Consider the following 19,169-nt stretch of genomic DNA (forward strand, 5'->3'; position numbering starts at 1 on the left):
TGTAAAGCTACATTTTATAACGCAGATTGCTCCAATGTTTGAGAATTTTGAAATCAAAGTTTGAAGGAATTTTTCAAAATAGACTTGAATTGATAATTGAAAATACAAATTGAATGGGTGCTTTATAATAAATTTTGTTTGTATTGCTCTTGGTAGTTTGTTTATTACTGTCTGTTAAGTTATTTGCACAATTTGAACATAATTAATTTCATGGCTTTATTGTTATTTGCACCATTTAAATATTTATAGATAATTTATAGATTTTAAAATGCAGTTATGAAATCATATTAAGCAAATAGAGTAAATAAAGTGAAAACAAACAAAATAAATTGTTAATGTGGGCATTTTACAATAAACTTATTCTTATTTAAGTTTTAAACAATTTTAAGTATAAAGACTAGTTACATGCTTTTTTTTTAAATAAACTACAAAGCGAGATAAAACGAATTTTATTTTAATGTACTTAGATATGACCTTAACAACAATCATTCATTATAGACATGCTTTTTGAAATTTTGGTTTTTGAACTAATAGACAACAGAAAAAAATATCGAAATTCAAAATCGAAGAATTTTTTCTGATGTAGCGTTTGCTTACAAAAATTTAATCCATCTAATAAAGCTCAAGAAATTATAGGCAATCAGTTTATATATATATTTTTTTTTGGAAAAACTTCTTTATATAATGTGTATTGGGTTCAACAATAAGTGTTTCCACAAAAATTCAAATTTTCAAGACACATTAAAAAAAATTACTTCACGTATTGATTATAAATATCACATAAAAAATTGCAAGGTATGTAAAACGATAGTTTATTTTTTAAATAACATCTTACATACTATTTTGATAACAGGGTTAAGTTATCAAAACAATATCATTTTGTTACTCTTATCTAAATATGAGAACTATTATGTGGTGCCTTTGTTATTAACTGTCAACGAACTCCAAGAGTAAATAAACAGAACAAGTATAAAAAAGTCTTTTTACGTTTCAATGATAATTGTTTCGTAGAACTTGCATAATAATAGACTAGACTCGATCTATTTCATTGTTTTTTACGTATCTCTTGTAATTGATTGGGTTGCAACTAACTGTAATCATATACTTGAATCAATATGCTCTTTACTTTAAATACATTTGAATGGAGTAACAAACATCACTTAAACGTAGGTTGTAGCGAAGTTATGTATTCAAGTATTATATAATTTGTGTAAGAGAAATTAAAAACAACTCTCTGAACTAGCTTTACTTTCTTTTTGAAAACATGAATTAAATGTTTAGAATAAGTTGCGTTTGCACGAACTTGTATTTATGGCAAAGCTTGTAATTTTCTAACAAATCTAAGAGCCTATTATGTGCTATCAAATAATACTTTTGGCACATTTAATAACGAAGCTTGTAATTAAGTCACGTTTTATGGGAACAATAGGTCTATTTGTTGAAATTCCGTAATAAAGTGTTTGAAAAATGAAAAACACTGGTGTCTAAAGTGTTATTATTTAGTAAAATTAAAAAAAAAAGCGTTAATTACATTTACAATTTAATGTTAAAATATTGAAACTTTGCCGCAATATTTCATATTAGAAATGCAAAACTTTCAGAGTAATTAATATAGAATAATATCACCTAAAAAGTAACAGAATATCTTATTTAATTTAAAAATTATACTTTAGAGTAAGAAGAAAAAGAACGAGACTTCATAAAACAACGATTTTTTAAATGGAATATTTTTGTAATCGTCTTTTAAATTAAATACAGTATGAATAAAATAAGGCAAAGCTAATTGTATTATTGCTGTTAATACTTGTACCCCATAATGTCATGATGTTCCTTAGTCTACCCAAAACTTTAAGTTAAAAAAAAATTAATAGTTTTTGAGAAAATCACGCTCTAAGTGATGGGTTTTTGCAATAGTTTTTTAATTTTCGATTTTACTTTTAAACCAAAATAAGGTATATCTAGATGAGAGTGGCATACTTTTGTATTGCAATACTTCATAAGATGTTGAAAGTAAGAATGTAACGAATATTCGTCCACTATTCGGTATTCAGCCCCTTAGCCGAATATTCGGTTGGTCGACAGAATATTTGACTAAATATTCGGCCAAATATTCGACTGCGTAATTTAAAAAAAAATATTTTTGGCAAAGTATTTTTTTAAAATTTGAACAGATTAAACAAAGAGTAATCTAATATCGTATTTTTTACTGAGGATTTTGTTACAAATTCAGATTTGTAGCAAATGAATTAATTAATCATTGCTGTACCTTTCACTTTTATACGTTTTTTTTTTTTTTTAATTTGGTGGAAATGAAATAGATTCAATATTTTTAATATGATATTGCACACATGAAGTTCGAATCGCTCATTCATAGAATCGGTCCTTAAAACGCTCGGCTTGCTCTGATATCATAGTTATTCTATGAGGTGGTTCAATCATTTTTGCTAAGAATTTTCAACTTGAGAAGAAAAAAAATCGCGATATTTGCTTTATGCAATTTTATAACTAGCGAAATTCAAATCTCGTATTTGATTATTTACTTTGAAAGTGACGATTTCAACTTTTTGCTAGTGCTACTGATTTTTACAAGGGTTTTAAAATTTCGGTATTCGTCAATATCGACATGTGAAATTCAAATCTCGCATTTACATAATCACTTTTTGCCGTGCTCAATTTGCGTCAATAGTATCATTAGTCCATGTGATATTTTGATTGTATTTTTGGCAATTATTGATATTGGTTTTCATGTAGTTTTTAAATATCCCGATATATTTCGGACAATGTGGGAAATTCGAATTGCGCATTTGAGTATTTACTTTTCGACGCTCGTTTTTTTTCCTTATCAATTTTTTTTGGTTATTATTGCTTTTGATTTCCACATTGTTTTAAAAATCCAATATTTTTAATACGATATTATTTATTATAACAACCGAATCTTGCTACGAAACACGCATTTTTGTAACCTTTTTAAGAGTCCGATTCGTGTGATTTCATCGTCAATCTTTTTTTCTATAGTTACTGTCACGTTTTTAACGAGTTTTAATTAATTTTGTTTAAATGATGATTTACAAAATTTGCAAAAGGAAATAATTAGTACATTTTTCCAACTACAAAATGCGAAAATACTAGAATAATAATAGTAATACGTACTAGAATAAAAACTTATGAGTAATATTAGTATGTGACTAATATACATGAATAATACTGGAATAAAAAACATATTACATTTACAATTAAAAAAAATTATATACGATTTTATTCTATGCGATGTAGATTTCTTTTTCTATTTCAAAAACATGCTTCTTTTTCTTTAAATTAGTAATTAATATTAAAAGTATCTTGCCGAAAGATATTAGTGATAGGGAAGTTTTTCGCAAAAAAAGTCCACAATAATTCTGCACAAGGTTTAAGTATGAGGAATATCTTTTATTAATAATTTTTTTAAAAAATAAATGAATAAATAAATGCTACTTTTCTGCCGAATATTCAGTATTCAACCGATTTTTTGGGGCGAATATTCGGTATTCGGCTTAGCCAAATCGCTATCCGTTACATCACTAGTTCAAAGTTACTTACAATACATTTCTTATGAAAATATGATAGCGGAATTTTTCTAAAGGTTAGCAGCTCTAATCAAAGGCAGTTTTGAACTGGTGAATGAAAAAAAAAAACGCATTTATGGCTGTCTACTATTAAATATGGATGCAATAATTTTATTCGATGAACAACAGGTAAAAAAGACAATTTAATTGAAGCAATCCTAATTGAAAAAAATAGGTTTTCCTTTGTCGCTCTAACCATATCCTGTGACAGCTACACTTCAATCTATCTCACGATAATTACGAGGGAGCATCCGTGATAATTCTATTCACACCATTTTTATTTTCCTTAATTTTCAAAGAAGCTTTGTCATTCAGATTTTGAATTATCGAAAATTGTTTGTATTAAGTTATATGCTTAAATAATAAGCATGAATCGAATTAACTATAGTATATTTTCATTGCAATGCAGTTTCAGATATGTTCCCTAAACTTCGCAAATGAATTTCAGAATATTCTGAATAACAGGTAATCCCAGAAAATATATGAGCATGGATATAACTTCTTTTTCAATATAGTGTCAATCTTTTCAATATACCCTTCTTTATAAATTCATAAAAATTTTTTTCTTCTTTATAAATTCATAAAAATAAAAATTTTCTACGAGATAATATTAAGTTATGAAACGTGCATCGCATGAATTTATTTCAGCTTATCGTTTCGGTTTGTGTCAAAAATACATGAAACTTATCACTTTTTTTTACTTTATTAGAAAATAATATCTTCAAAATTTAATAAGTAAATAAAAGAAAATTTTAAAATTATAAGTTTAATAAGTAAAGAGAAAAAAGGGAAATGAAACTTGGTTCATTTTTGATTACATCAATGTTGAGTCATTAATTAATAAAAATTATTTTTTTCCCAATACAAAGCTGACTGTTGTGCATTAGAATAACGTTACCCTCAAAAATCGCTTTTTCACTTTGAAAACATATTGAAACGTTTGATATTTTTGGATGATTCAGTGCAATTATATAAAAAAAAATATTTTGTAAGTATAAATAATGTTACTTTTTAATCCAATGAAAATACGCATCACACTGATTACGCTATTACATAATTTTATAATAATTATTAATTTGCATAATTAGATCAAAGCATATTTTGCTGTTGATAACATTAAGTACATTAAATTCAAATCTTAGTGTTTAAATGCACTTCATTTCATCTTTTGTTAATTACATTTAAAGATGTTTTGTCGTCACTTGAAATAGCTTTTAAGCTAATTATGTGCTATTCCTTAAACTGTTGTGAGTTTACAACTGTTGTTCATGTCAGTTTGTCAATCTTTAGCTAGTCTCTTCAATGCCAATTAAAGCGCAAAATGTCGATATGAAGAAAGTTTTGCTGAAAGTGATCCAATTCTTTAACATTACTCCAAATCTGTATTGTATAGAGTCAGAAAAATATGAAAAAATTGGAAATTTTTCATTGATCTTAATAATTTTTACTATGAGAAAAAAAAAATCGCGAAATGAGCAGATTGTTTAAAAAAAAGTTAAATAATTTATACCCTAGCTAAGCTTTATGTCCGTATTGAAGTTCAAACTATTCTTTACCTTCATCGCCTTCTGAGCTACCACAACGTTTTTAAATCCTACTCTGAGCTACAAAAGGAAGGAATTACCAACGTTTTTTTTTTTTTAAATTTTTTTAAAAATCTTATTTATCAGCTTAGTAGAAAAATCAAGGTGGTTATCCAATGGAAACGTAAACTCGATCTACTAAAATTGTTCATGAGAGCTACTAGTAGCTCTGAATTGTATTCGATGGTATGGCGATTACTGATTTACGGCAAAATATTATGTATTTTATTAAATCTATCTCTGAGTTAATAAAACTGTAGCTTTTTCCTTGGTGAACACTATTTTAAAAATACCCTTAATACTTCATGATTTTTTAAAAAAAATTTAATAAATGAATGCTATTTTTTCTTTCAAACTCATATGGAAAAAAGTGAACTAATCGATTTGTTACGATATGACCCACCACATTATTTACATGCGTCTCAAAGAAAACAAACATGTTTCATTATTCTCTAGTAATACTAATACAATGAATAAATAATTCGCTAGTTGCGGAATTCACGGTATTTCAATTTATTCGTGACGTTTGCAGGTGTCACCCGTTGCCGTAATGCAATATATAATATTATCGTCGTGACGAAGCGAACGGAATGTCATACATTCGATTAAACTTCTTATTTTAAAGAATTCTACATATATGGAAATGGTGTAATCGAAGGACTATTTAGCAACGTGCATTAAATCGTTCTAATCAATTCTTTTCAAACCATTATTAAAGATGTGTATGTTCATGCCAGTTTAACTCTGAGAGGGATTTATTTTATATTAATTTTGTTCCAGAATCCTTTTAAGATGTCTTCAAGGTTGTGGTTTTTTCTGGGGTTAGTAACTGTCCTTTCTGTGGTAACGATTGTGAACTCTTGTTCCTGCATTTATTCTCATCCACAAGAACACTATTGTTTTGCTGATTTCGGTAAGTTATTTTTACATTATTGCTTTATGCTTGTAGTAATATTTATGCGATTTGTCTTTATTTTTTAATGATGCGCCGTTAAGCATTTATGGGCAAAAATGTGCAAATCAAGTAAGTAATTTAACTTTTAAATTCCGTTTGGCCAGACATATTAAATAGTCAAATATGATGCTCAGGGGATAGAGCGTTCACCTTCCAACCGGGTTCGAATCCCAGCTAAGGCTGGTCGACACGAATTCCGTATCCGGCTTGTACCGACCACAGTGCAGACGTAAAATATCCTCAGTGGTAGACGGAGTAGGGTTAGAGTCCCCTTGCTGTCACGCTAACCGTGGGAGGTTTTCATGGTTTTTTTCTTCATGTAGCGCAAATGCGGGTTAGTTCCATCTAAAGGTCCTCCACGGAGGCAAATTTCTCGAAATAATTTGAACCAGGAGTTCCCTTGTCTTCTGGGTTGGGTTCAAAGTTAAAAGGCTACGGAGTTGAACATTAGTAGTCGTAAATCCAAAATCGGGTCTTCTGTTTAACGATAGTTATAAAAAAGTGATCCTCAAGTTTTCTGATAAAAGTGTATTTTTCAATTTTTCTTCGCACTTATTTATTTACTCTTAGATTTTAAATACATATAGATTGAGATGCTTAGATACATTTAGATTTTTATTCTTCTAATGAAAACATAAATTTATGCATAAATAAATTCGAAAACGCATTTAAAATTAAAATAAATTAGACAATAAAGTGAACTTTTATTAAATTACGTTAAATAGTATATTAAAACGGAAAGGATTTGTATGAAATTATGATTAAGAAAATTACATTTACGAAGTATAGGAGAGTTTAAAGAAACAGAAAAAATATTCTAACAAATAAAAATTTGATAATCTGATAAGATAAATAAATATGTGTTCAAATAAGTTTTATCTGAAATTTTTGGGTCACAATTGATTTTTTTTACTAATACTATTAACATTCAATGAACATTAAAAATATCAATTTTGACTTTAGTTGAGCGTTATATGCATTAGTTTAGAAGGAAACTAATGCATAAAGAAAATTAAATTTTCCTTTTATGCATTGGGAAATTAAGTTTTCTGTCTCAAGCTACTCATTTAAATAGTACTTTCAATCTCAATTAACATCTTTATCAATTAACTTTTCGAACATTCTTAGCCTCTTTGTTGGAGTAATTCCCAATGGAGTCATATGGAAATACCACGTGAGAAAGTAGATGAAACTCGAACCGTAAGAGAGAGAGAGAGAGGTCACACAGACATTACTAAAATCATTTTGATTTATTTCATTTATCACCTGGCAATAAGCCAATTAGTTTAATAAGTCACCATCCATAGTTTGAGAGTTCATTCTTGAGAATGTAATATTGTAGCGTAAAACAATTAAGAAAACAATAAGAGTGATTGTTATTCTCCTTCGACATATATCTTTTTAAATCGCGCAAAATTTTTTTTTTATTTTTAGGTTGGTGTTTGTAACACTTTCGCCGTTAATGGTATTTACAATTACTTTTGATTGTTCTTAAATGATGGTAAGCTAATTAGTACGTGAAAAGTTAGGATGCATAAAAAGCGTTATTTAATTCCCGCCTTCGCCGGTTCTAAAACTTTTGAACTCGTGAATATTTAAGAATCGTAATTAACGAGTGAAAAGTAAATGTATTTTACACTGTTACTTTTTAGTATTTTTCCGCCATTAGCTTCAGAATATTTTTGATTTAGTTGACTTTATCCAGTTCAAGCCAAAGTGCCGTGATGGCGCAGGGGATATTGCGTTCGCTTTCCAATGACGTGAACAGGGTTCGAATTCCAGCGATGGCTGGTCTATATGAATTCCACATCCGACTTGTACCGACCACTGTGCTCACGTAAAATATCCTCAGGGGTAGACGGATCATGGGTTAGAGTCCCTTTGCCGTCAGGCTAACTGTGGGAGATTTGGTTTTGGTTGATTTTCGTTTTTTGCTTTCTGATTTCGTACTTCTGTTTGTTTTTGCCACAAAATAATATATTTCATCATAATTATGAACATTCAACCTTCTCCATTTTGTAAATTTTCATTTAAATTTATAAACCCAGTTTAAAAAAATGTAATAGAAACGTGTAAATGAACGAGAGACTTTATCTATGGACAGGAAACTACCTTTCTAACCAAAATTTTCGTACCAATAGAATTACCAAAATTTCTTTTTCTTTTTACCTCTGGTATTGGTGTACCGATGGTTCTAAAATAATATAATAATAAATAATAAAATTATTTAATAAAAATAATATAATGAAAATAATATAATAAAATGGTAAAACACAATATAATAAAATAATATATTCAACGTATCCCACTTCAACGTATTTTATGGTCAATCTCTTATATACATTTAATTATCTTGAATACACAAAGTAATTTGACCAAATGTAGAGCCTACCAAATTAAAAGTAGTACTTAGTTTGGGCATGTAGCGGCGCATCTCAAAGAAGAAAAAAAAGAATCAAATGACTACCGCCCAAGCGATTCTGTGACTGTGGCCAAAACCAGAAGCAGCGTTACAGGTTGTGTTGATCGCCTACTGCACTTGTCGGCCACAACGTGAACATTTTAGTTAAGGATAAAAAAGAACAGTTTATCAGTCGTTGAGAGATAATCCGCTCCATATAAGTACACTTTAAAGCCAATCAGGGTTTAAGAGGTCAAATTCAACAACTCTTATGCTTCTATCTTAATCGTTATTTTCTAACTAAATTGCTCAACTTTGTTTTCCCGATTTTTAAGTGTTTTTTATTATATTTCAGCAAATTCTAACATTGCTATATATAGGGTTATTTTTTAATGTAAACGTAAGGCAGGACTGTGCATTTTTATTTTATAAGATATGCCTTTAAATTAGTTTTATCATTGCACTATTTAAAAGCACTATAACTTGTTACCCAAAAAAGCGTCTTAATGTGTATTTGTTATTCTGTAAAACATTTAAAAGTGATTTTGAAAATTTTCCATTTGCGAACTAGAAGCTTTTTATTTTACTCAAATAGATACCCATGTAGATGCTGCATATAGGGCTGTTTTTTAATATAAACGTAAGCCAAAGCTGTGCATTTTTATTTTATAAGATATATCTTTAAATTAACTTTGACATTACACTATTTATATATACTAAATAAAGACTATGATAAACATTATGACTTGTTACCCTAAGGAGCGTCTTTATGTGTACTTGTTATTCAGTAAGACATTTAAAAACGATTTTGAAATTACCCCGCTTAGCTTTTATTTTACCCACATAGATAAGAGTATGGAGAGTTATGACTATTCATTTTTAAATCGGATTTTTTTTTTACATTAATAACCCTTAACTTACGATTAACTTTTTTTTTAACTGTTTTCATTTCAGATCTAATAAGTCTTCATTACCATACCTTCACTACATTATTAACAGAATTTTATCAACATTAAAAAATTAAGTACTTCATTTTTCATCAATGTTTCTAAAATTAATGCGATTGCATCTTTGTTTATATTGCGTCTCTTTCGCTATCATTTTCTAAAAAAAGAATTTAAAAATATTCTTATGGAACAGTCAAGAGAACTGTTGGAAGTAAAAAAAATTGATAACATCGGTATTAAATTTTATTTTACTTTTACGCCATGATTCTTTCATTAAAAAAATTATATAAAGAAATTACCATTGAATTTTCTTAAGCTAAAATATGATATATGTAAGGAATATTTCAAAATGTGCTATAATCTATTTATTTGAGATTTTTCGCCGTTGAAATATGAAAAAAACTACAGTAATATAAGGATTTGATGTATTAAACGTCAAATATAATTGGTACTACCACCTATCACTCAAATGAAAAAATCTTTGTGAAAATTACATTGCTTTTTAAAAATATTATACTGAGCTGAATTTTTTTTTAAATATTTATATCTTAAGCCTTCTGTGTGTCTAATAGCATTCCGTATCACCAGAAAAATTCTATTTTAGGTTTAATAATTTTATTCAAAGCTTCCTAGTCAAGTCTTTTTTTTTCAATGTAAAAATCAAGTCATACTGGTATTCATTGGGCGGGGAACCTTTTTCTGTTTGAAATGGATTATTGATAGCTTCGCTTAATTCATCTGAGGATTTGATACAACGATATGACAGAAAACGATAAGATCGTAAGCACCAATCAGTTTTTATTGTCAAAATATTTTATGAGCTTTTGTGCTTATGACTCTGATGCATATTTCGGAATGATTTATTAAGGAAACGACACTGTTATGGAATTCTTCTTTCTTCTCAAGATTTTTTACTCATTGTAAGACAGTGACACTGGAAAAATGATGCCTAAAAATAAAAGTACTAAATCTCGAAAGAAATATTCTCAGCATAAATCATTTTCTATTCAGTTTTAAAGATCTTTTAATTACATAATAATTTAAAATTAAAGATCTTAGTAATTAATCATGCTAAATGGCATTTTCTAACAAATTAAGATTACGAGTTCTAAAGTTTAGGCTATTAACTGTTAGCTTTCATTCACTGCAAACTATCATTATTTAATGACCTCGGAAAAAAATAATAGTTAAACTTTTAACATAAAATGAGATTAATTGCATTATTCTTACATATTCTTAATTAGCTTATTCTTACCGAAGGTTCCTTTTCAGAATAACTTATAAAAAACATCCTCAGCTCATGGACAAGAATTTGACAGAGACAGACATTTCAGACAAAAAAAATTTTTTTACAGTAATCAATGGTAGCACAATATGCAGCGTCCGATTTACGTCATTTTCATTTTCACGTCTTACTCGAAAGACTTTATTTTATGTTTGCAAGAAAAATAGTATGTGTGTTTATGCGTTAATTTTAATTCATCAAATATTTTAGTAAGTACTGTTGTAAGAATGTTTTTTCTTAAAAACTGAAACATTAATTTAAAATTTTAATAATTTTTTGACATTTTTCAAAGGGATTCAAATTTTTCGACATTTTCAAAATGAAATTTTCAGGCAGTAATTTTTCATAGTAAATTTCCAGTTGATTTCATGATTACTAATATTGATATGCAAAATATTATTAAAGAATTGTGATTTGAACATTCATAATTTTTTTAGGAATGTATCTTAAAAAAATAATTTATTAAAATTTTTCTGGGGTGGCACTTAAGATTTTCCCTTACTGTAAATATTATCGAACAATAAGTATGGGTTCGTTTAAATTCCTGTTTTTACGGAATTAAACTATTTTTCTACGAGGAAATCTTTTTTTTTTTTTNTACAAAGTTATTCGAATCTATAAATTTTTTTTTTTTTTTTTTTTAAATTTTTTTTTTATTTATTTGAGAATATGAGTCCCTTTTGCCATCTCTTTTGCGCTATTCCAAATAATATTTAATCTGTAACTTTCCTTTACCATGTGTATCTCGATCGATAAAAGCAAAATTTTTCTTTTTTTGAAGGCTAGGTCCTAAATAAATAATGATCCTAATTGTATTAAAAGGACCGGAAAGTAATGTCGTTTATGCGCATCAAATATTCGTTAGTCTTAAAAACCAATTCATTTTTTTCGATCAGGCATTGAAAGGTTGTTGCGAACGAGGGTGAATACTTTATTGATTAAAAATAAAATCTTGGTAACAAATATCAAATGCACCGAAACGACATTACTTTTCGGTCCCCCTAATATTTAAATTAGCACATTTTTCCTTCGTTTTTTCTAAAAAATGGGTGTTTCTGTTTTTTTAGTTAGTTATATGGTGCAGCCCTGATATTAACACATCCGGTTGCAATCATTTCTGTTGGAGCAAAAGCTTGATTTTGTTTGCTGCCAGGATCTAAACGTGATTTATTGAAGTTACTGCTATTTGAAACAATAGCAGTCACGTGCTGTAGTAATTTGCTTTACCACCAAAAACTTGTTGAATAACAGAGCAAGTTTCCTCTTTCTTCGAAATTATGGTTACGCTTATTTAGTCCAATTCATTTTAATCTTTTCTGCAGTTATTTGCACAACTATCATCAGCATGGGAATTAAACACAAACCTAAAATTACGGGTTTTCCCCATCCACAAACACACCTGACTTTTCGAAAGGGAAACAAATAAAGGATATCCTTAAGACATACAGTCCCATATAGAACTGAATATTTAAAAAAAAGTGTATCTTAAATTGCTTTCCAAAAAGCCTTTGTTGACACCGAGAATTTATTGAACTGTCGGGTGTTTTCAAGGGAAAAGAATAACATAGGTAAAAAAAAGTAATGTACACGCGACTAAGGATAAATCTTAAGTTCCCACCCTAGCTCATAATTTACAGAGCGTATGCAATAAATACGATTTACTTAACGTTCTTCTTTATTCCTCTAGTCATCATCACTAACAAAGCGTGACGTCTGTGCTCTGACTATTCATGGCCATGACTTGAAATTAATTTGCTTCAAATAAACACTGTCAATGTACTTGAATATCTGTATCATTATATCACAAATTTTACCCATTATCCTTGAAAGAGTTTAATCAGTACGCTTTATGTTCTTATTGTATTTATTATGAAGCTCTTGCTTAAGATTTCATACGTTTATAATTGAAGCGTTAAAGTTTAGAAAGTCTATTTTAAAATTGTAGTGAAAATGCAAAATGTTATTTCTAAGTGTATCCTGGATAAGTAGGTGATTTTAGAGACTATTTTTACGAAATTTAAAAATCTTGCACGAAAATATTTAACAGGTGTTCAATACAGTCAGCAAAAATACTAAAAAAAATTTAATTTGAGATAGGAATTTCAAGTATTACGAAAGGATACTTCATGTCAATTAATTAGCAAAAACTTTTTCGTAATAAAATTACTTTTTTTAACCATTTGGAATTTAGAATCTCGAAATATTCAGGCAGATGCTAGTTCAATAGTTCAGTTATAATTGTAAGCGAACGATGAGTTTTCTATTACATGTCATATTTACATTTTGAGATTTTCGCTATATTTCTGGCATTAATTGCAAGAATTGATAATTTTTATGCCAACTATACAATCCGATTACCTGGAAAAAAAGAAATGTTTAAACTGAGGTATGTTTTTTATCGGACTTTTTAGATTAGTAAATTACTTTTTATATTTAATGTGTCCTTATTGAACCATTAAGATTTCGACTTCAGTAAATATGTTCACATCCGATCATAAAATCTAAAGTAATAAGATGCATTAATTTTTACACATTTTCTTCAAAATGATGACGCATGATATCTGAAAACGAAGTGCTCCATCGAAACAGTTGTATACGACCATGATGGGCAACAACACGAATTAATATACGAATATTAACAAAAAATTTACAAAAAATATTTCAGAAATGGCGATTGATTTCCCCACAAAACACATGTTTATTTAAGGGAAAATTAAAAAAATATTGAGTTTCGAAAAATTAATCCATGATCGAAATAAAGTTAAAAAAAAACAACAACTTCCTAATGGAAAACAGCGTAAATTTAAAACAAATACTCTAAATAATCACCTATACCATCCAATGTAGAGGATATAATAGATAATTTTTTATAAGTAATTCATCCTATATTATATTGGACGGTATTGGTAATATTATAGAAATACAACTCTCTCTATATCGATGGCAGTAGCGTAGTTATAGTGGAGGGGAATTAGGGAACAAAACCCCCTCAAAACAGACTGTTGTACAATATATATATACAGGGTTATTCATAATTCCCTTCATCTGTAAACGCCATTTTTCTTTACTACAACTGGTTTCAGTGGTACATGTTTCTGCCATCTACCGGCAACTGCTTAAATTAAAACTTGAATACTTTCGGAATAATTTCATATGTTTTTTTTGGCTTATTCGTCTTCGTTTTTTTTACTATAACGCTTCGAAACCCCGGAGGGAATTATGAATAACCCTGTATAAATTGCTGAGAGGTGGAAATAAGCAGGTCTTAGGCACCAAGCTATACGTAAATAATATTTATTTTGGCATATTCATGAAGAGAGCCGCATCCAAATGACACCCAAATCGAAGTTCTCTCGAATAAAAATTAGGGAAAATCTTGCAATTAGTCCTGTAATATGTTACGCCTTAGGAAAAATGGGAATCCTGAGTAATTACAATTGGTCCATTAAATAGGTTGAGAGAAAAAATATGTTTTACACAGTGCGGTTTAAGGGAAGACTTAAAATATTAATTTATGCATACTTGAACTAAATTTAGAATATAAGACAGGATGTGAATAATAAAGTGTGAGATGTGAATAATAAAGCTTTTAGTTTTCAATATTAAATAAGGAAGATTTAGATAAAGGAATAGCATAATAAGATTAGTTGTAGCTTTTTATGCTACACCCCCTCTCCGAAAAAGTTTAATTATCATCTAAAAATAAGCAAGGAAAAATATCTATTGTGCTATCTACCCTATGTTAGAAGCACAATGAACGTGAAAAGAATAAAACTTGTAATCTTAACAATCAATATATAATAGTAATATGAATTACAAAAAACATACTTTTGTTAAAATATCAAAAGTTTAACACACAATTCGCTGCAGATAAATGTTTATTGGCCTACTTTTCACTTAACTGAAAAAAAAATAATTTTTTTGATTATTTCTCTGTTTAGTTCAATATCATTTGCTTATATTTCTTGATGATAGTCTTTCACTAATGCTCTTATTCTTTCTTCCATACAACTTTCAATTCCTCCATTTAAAATTTTCAATTTTCGTATGGACTTTAAAAATGCTAGTATTCAAAAACGTGAGATATAAAAATATGAAAATAGCTACTGACATATTTAAAAAAAAATCAATCTGAAAAAAATAAATGAAATAAAATAATAAAGAAATTCAGTCTGAAGTTAAAGCCTTCAGTATCGTTTATTTTGTTTAAAAAAAATGACACCTTGGTCGTTATTCTGAAATTCAGGACATCAGTAGGGGAGAGTGGGGTCAATTGTAACAGGGTACGATTGTAACAGAGCGAACATTTCGAGTGTCGGGCTCTAGATTTTTTTCCTAGGTGGCACACAAGGTGTATTTAATAAATCTACATGTGCACCCCTGCTGGCAACCATTATTATGTATTTTTGAAAGAGTTACATCACAAAAGATGTTTTCACGCTACGTAAGTACTTTTTTTGGTATTAGAATATTATATTGTAACAAAGTAATTTTTTTTAGACAAATAAAAATTATTAACCAAATATGTAAGTGGACACCTTAATTAACATTTCAGAAAAAAAAATTAGTTTTGTTAATTAACTAGCATTGTTTTTAACAAATGAAGTTGAAATGGCGTCTTGGGGACGATTGTAACAATAAGTAAAGGGACAATTGTAACAGCTGAAAATAAATAATTTTATGTTTACAAACCATTACTTAACTCTTTAAGAACCACCAATAGTTTCCTATATCATTTACATTATGTTGCATGTGCATTATTTTATTTGTCACCTTTCACAGCATGAATTTAAATTTTTAACCCTTTAAAGTTAAAAGTTTAACCCTTTAGGTCTCTGCTCATTATTATTTTTACTCCAAAAATATCGCTACTATTTTGATCAATAAAAAAATATATCACAACTATGATAATATGTATAATTAACTATGTTTTAGTTGAATTTATGAACTGTTACAATTGACCCCGTAAGTGGGGACAATTGTAACAAGTGCATGACTGTCAAAAATTGTTAATAACTAATATAATAACATTTAAAATAAGGTATTTACTTTTTTTTTCTAGTAGAGGATAGTCTACTTTACTCGTCTGTCAATCAATACTAATAATATATTTGATTTTTTGTTAATTAAAAATAATTAAGTAAAAAATGTTACAATTGACCCCACTCTCCCCTATTGTTTCGAATGAAAAATGATAATTTGGTCGTTATTCTGAGGTATTTTTAGGGGAATTCTGTCCAAATTCACAGCAATGCTGTGCTGCGAGATCCTAGTTTCAAATATATGCTATATTATTTATTTTTATTTATGTTTTTATTTTACCGTCGTTGAACAGCCGAGCAAATTTCCAGTTTATGACTACCAATGTTCAACTCCGTATCTTTGTTATTTTGAACCCAATCCAGAAGACAAGAGAGCTCCTGGTTGGGAGAAATTTGCTTTCGTGTTGGACTTTTGAGGGAACTAACCCTCATTTACGTTAAATAGAGAGGAAAACCACGAAAACCTCCCGCTGTGGCAAGGGAACTTTAACCCATCATCCGTGTACCACTCAGAATATTTCGTGTTAGTATTGTGGTCGGTATGAGCCGGGTGCGGAATTGTAATCATCCAGCCATTGCCTTGAATCGAACCCGGTTCACCTCATTGGGTGGCGAGAGCTCTATACCCAGAGCTACGACGGCTCATGCTATATTATAATTTTTTTTTTTCAATTTGCTCCGAATCTTCTAAAAAAGGGGACAACATGTTCTTCTGAACTTCGTTTTATCAGGTTATATTCGGTATTTGTTTTTTTAAATATAATTTAACATTTAACAATGAAAAACCATTAAAGCATTAAATTTATTATAAAATATACATTAAAAATTCAATTTTAAACTAATTCTGCTTTAGCATATTGGTATTTACATTTGTTTCTTACTCATGAGACAATGTGAGTTTGTCAGGTGGGTGGTACCTTCGTATTTCTAATACCATTTTGTAATTAACATCAAATTTTTCAAGAATGGATCAATTAGGGTAAGTTTTCAAGCATTGAGGTATTTGAAATCTTCGTACAATTATTGCGTTGCGATTTTTATTCACGTAAATGAAAGGTTTGTGAACTCTGGCCTATTCCTGAAGTAAACCAAATGTTTTTGTCTAGTTTTTTTTATTTTTTTATTTGACAAATATGAGAATGTTTATAAAAATTTGCAATATGTATAGTAATATTTTCCCAATAATAAACAGGAGTAAGAAAATTAATTGTTTTTTGACTCCTCTAATGACCAAATTTTTATGAGTATTTCAAGAAATCTAAGTCTTAAAGAAAATGAAACAACAATTTTGGTAGACCACTTTTTACATAAATATAAAACATTATCAATTGGATTAAAATTTCCAATTAAATTGGTATTTTCTTGAACTTCGAGAATTTCATCTAATTGCAAAAGATGTGAAACTGGGCTTGCATTGTTTATATCAATATTATTACTTTTATCAGGCATATTCCGATACAGTTTCAAAGTTTAAGGTTCCTTTTGTGTATTTAATACCATACTCCATAGCTGCCAACACTTCTGCAGAAGCATTCTTCGCTTTTATTTATATTAGCTATTTTTTACGTGCAAAAGATAAGATTTTTCGCATTTTTACCGTATTTTCTTCAGTTCAGACGCTCCTCTTGTAACGGCCTTGAGGAGCCCGCTTGCTGTGGTCATCCCTTTAGGTGTGACGCAATAGATTTCTCCTCTCTTCTACCAATGAGGGAAAGAACTCAGCTTCTTCTAAGAGAGCGCTCCCCGTTATCACGTGACTTCCTGTTTGTCGGCGCGAAAGCAAATGTTGAAAAAAAAGTGACGTGTGTAAAAAAGAAAAAGCGATGGATTTGCGGTGAAAATATTTATTTGCTCCTTCGATTAATCTTGTTAATTTTTATACATTATGACTGAACGGAAACAATATAAACAAGCCTTTAAGGAGTTCCAAGTTCGGAATCTGCTAATAACGCGATTCTTATTCACGCGATTTTAATATCAATCATCGATTTTCGTATTTGCCTGATTTAAAAGTTACGCGTTGCGATTTGTGTTCACGTGATTTAAGAATTGTATGTAACTATTCTTATTTACGGGATTTAAAAATTCAATATCTTGATTTGTATTTACGCGTTTTTAAAAATCCAATGTCGTGATTCGTATTCACACGATTATAATATCAAACATCGATTTTCGTGTTTATGCGTGATCTAAAAATTACGCATTGGGATTCCTATTTAAACAATCTAAAAATTATGCATCGTGCTTCGTATTTACGCGATTTAAAAATTCATTATCACTATTTGTATCTTCGCCTTTTCAAAATCCATTCTCGTGATTCGTATGCACACGATTATAATATCAAACATCGATTTTCGTATTTATGCCTGATCTAAAAATTACGCATTGGGATTCCGATTCAAACAATCTAAAAAATATGCATCGTGGTTCGTATTTACGCGATTTAAAAATTCCTTATCACTATTTGTATCTTCGCCATTTCAAAATCCAATATCGCTATTCATATTCTCGTGATTTTAAAATCCAATATCTCGATTTTTGTCAGAAGTAAGTTTTTCCTTGAATTAACATCTATAAAGGTGTGATATTCTTCATACCCAATATTGGGTCGGCTGTTCAACGATGATTATAAAATAAAATATCAAATTGGTCCATTAAATAGGTCTAGGGAAAAATATGTTTCTAGCAGTTCGTTTTAAGGGAATTAAGAGCTTAAAATATTAATTTATGCATACTTCATCTAAAATTAGATTAAAAGACAGGCTGTGAATAATAAAGTGTAAGAAGGCGTTTTGTTTTGAGTATTTATTAAGGAAGAAGATTTAGATAAATGAATAACATAAAAAGATTAGTTGAAGCTTTTTGTGTTTATATATATATAGTTTGAAAAGTTCTGAAATCCGTGCTTCTTTTTAACATTATTTATTATTAAGGCCCAGATGTTGATGACATTTGCATTTTTTTTGCAGTTTTGGGCATTTTTTGTCTTTTAGAGCATTTTTTTAGATTTATAGGGCATTTTTCTTTAAATTTAGGGGCGTATTTTGCATTTTAATACATTTTTTAAAGTTTTCTGTTAATTTTTTCAAATTTTTATTATTTTTTATCAATTTTCATTATTACACTGGCTTCCAAACAATGAAGAAAATCTATAGGATATTAACAGGTGAAGCAAATTCTTTTCAAATTGAAGAAGAATTGTCAGTAAGTGAGACCGTCTTTTTCAAGTACACACCTATAACATCAGTAGACGTTGAAAGAAGCTTCTGCAGGAATGAAAATTTACTTTCAGACAAGAGACGCTCGTTTACATTTCAAATTATCAAAAAACATTTAATAATCCAATGTAATTCT

General features: G+C 28.9%; 2 protein-coding genes across 2 annotated transcripts in view; one reads left to right on the forward strand and one right to left on the reverse strand.

Moving 5' to 3' along the window:
• LOC107455465 (synapsin) overlaps positions 1 to 19,169 on the reverse strand; it is a 283,672-nt gene that overhangs the window by 97,362 nt on the left and 167,141 nt on the right. The gene's annotated exons all lie outside the window — the stretch shown is intronic.
• LOC107455474 (Tissue inhibitor of metalloproteases) overlaps positions 1 to 19,169 on the forward strand; it is a gene marked incomplete in the record, with an annotated part of 59,116 nt that overhangs the window by 22,113 nt on the left and 17,834 nt on the right. The window contains 1 exon segment of the mRNA XM_043040305.2: positions 5,966 to 6,098. Coding sequence (XP_042896239.2) covers positions 5,978 to 6,098 — 121 coding nt within the window.

This window comes from Parasteatoda tepidariorum, chromosome X1, assembly GCF_043381705.1.
Source record: "Parasteatoda tepidariorum isolate YZ-2023 chromosome X1, CAS_Ptep_4.0, whole genome shotgun sequence".
NCBI classification, from domain to species: domain Eukaryota; kingdom Metazoa; phylum Arthropoda; class Arachnida; order Araneae; family Theridiidae; genus Parasteatoda; species Parasteatoda tepidariorum.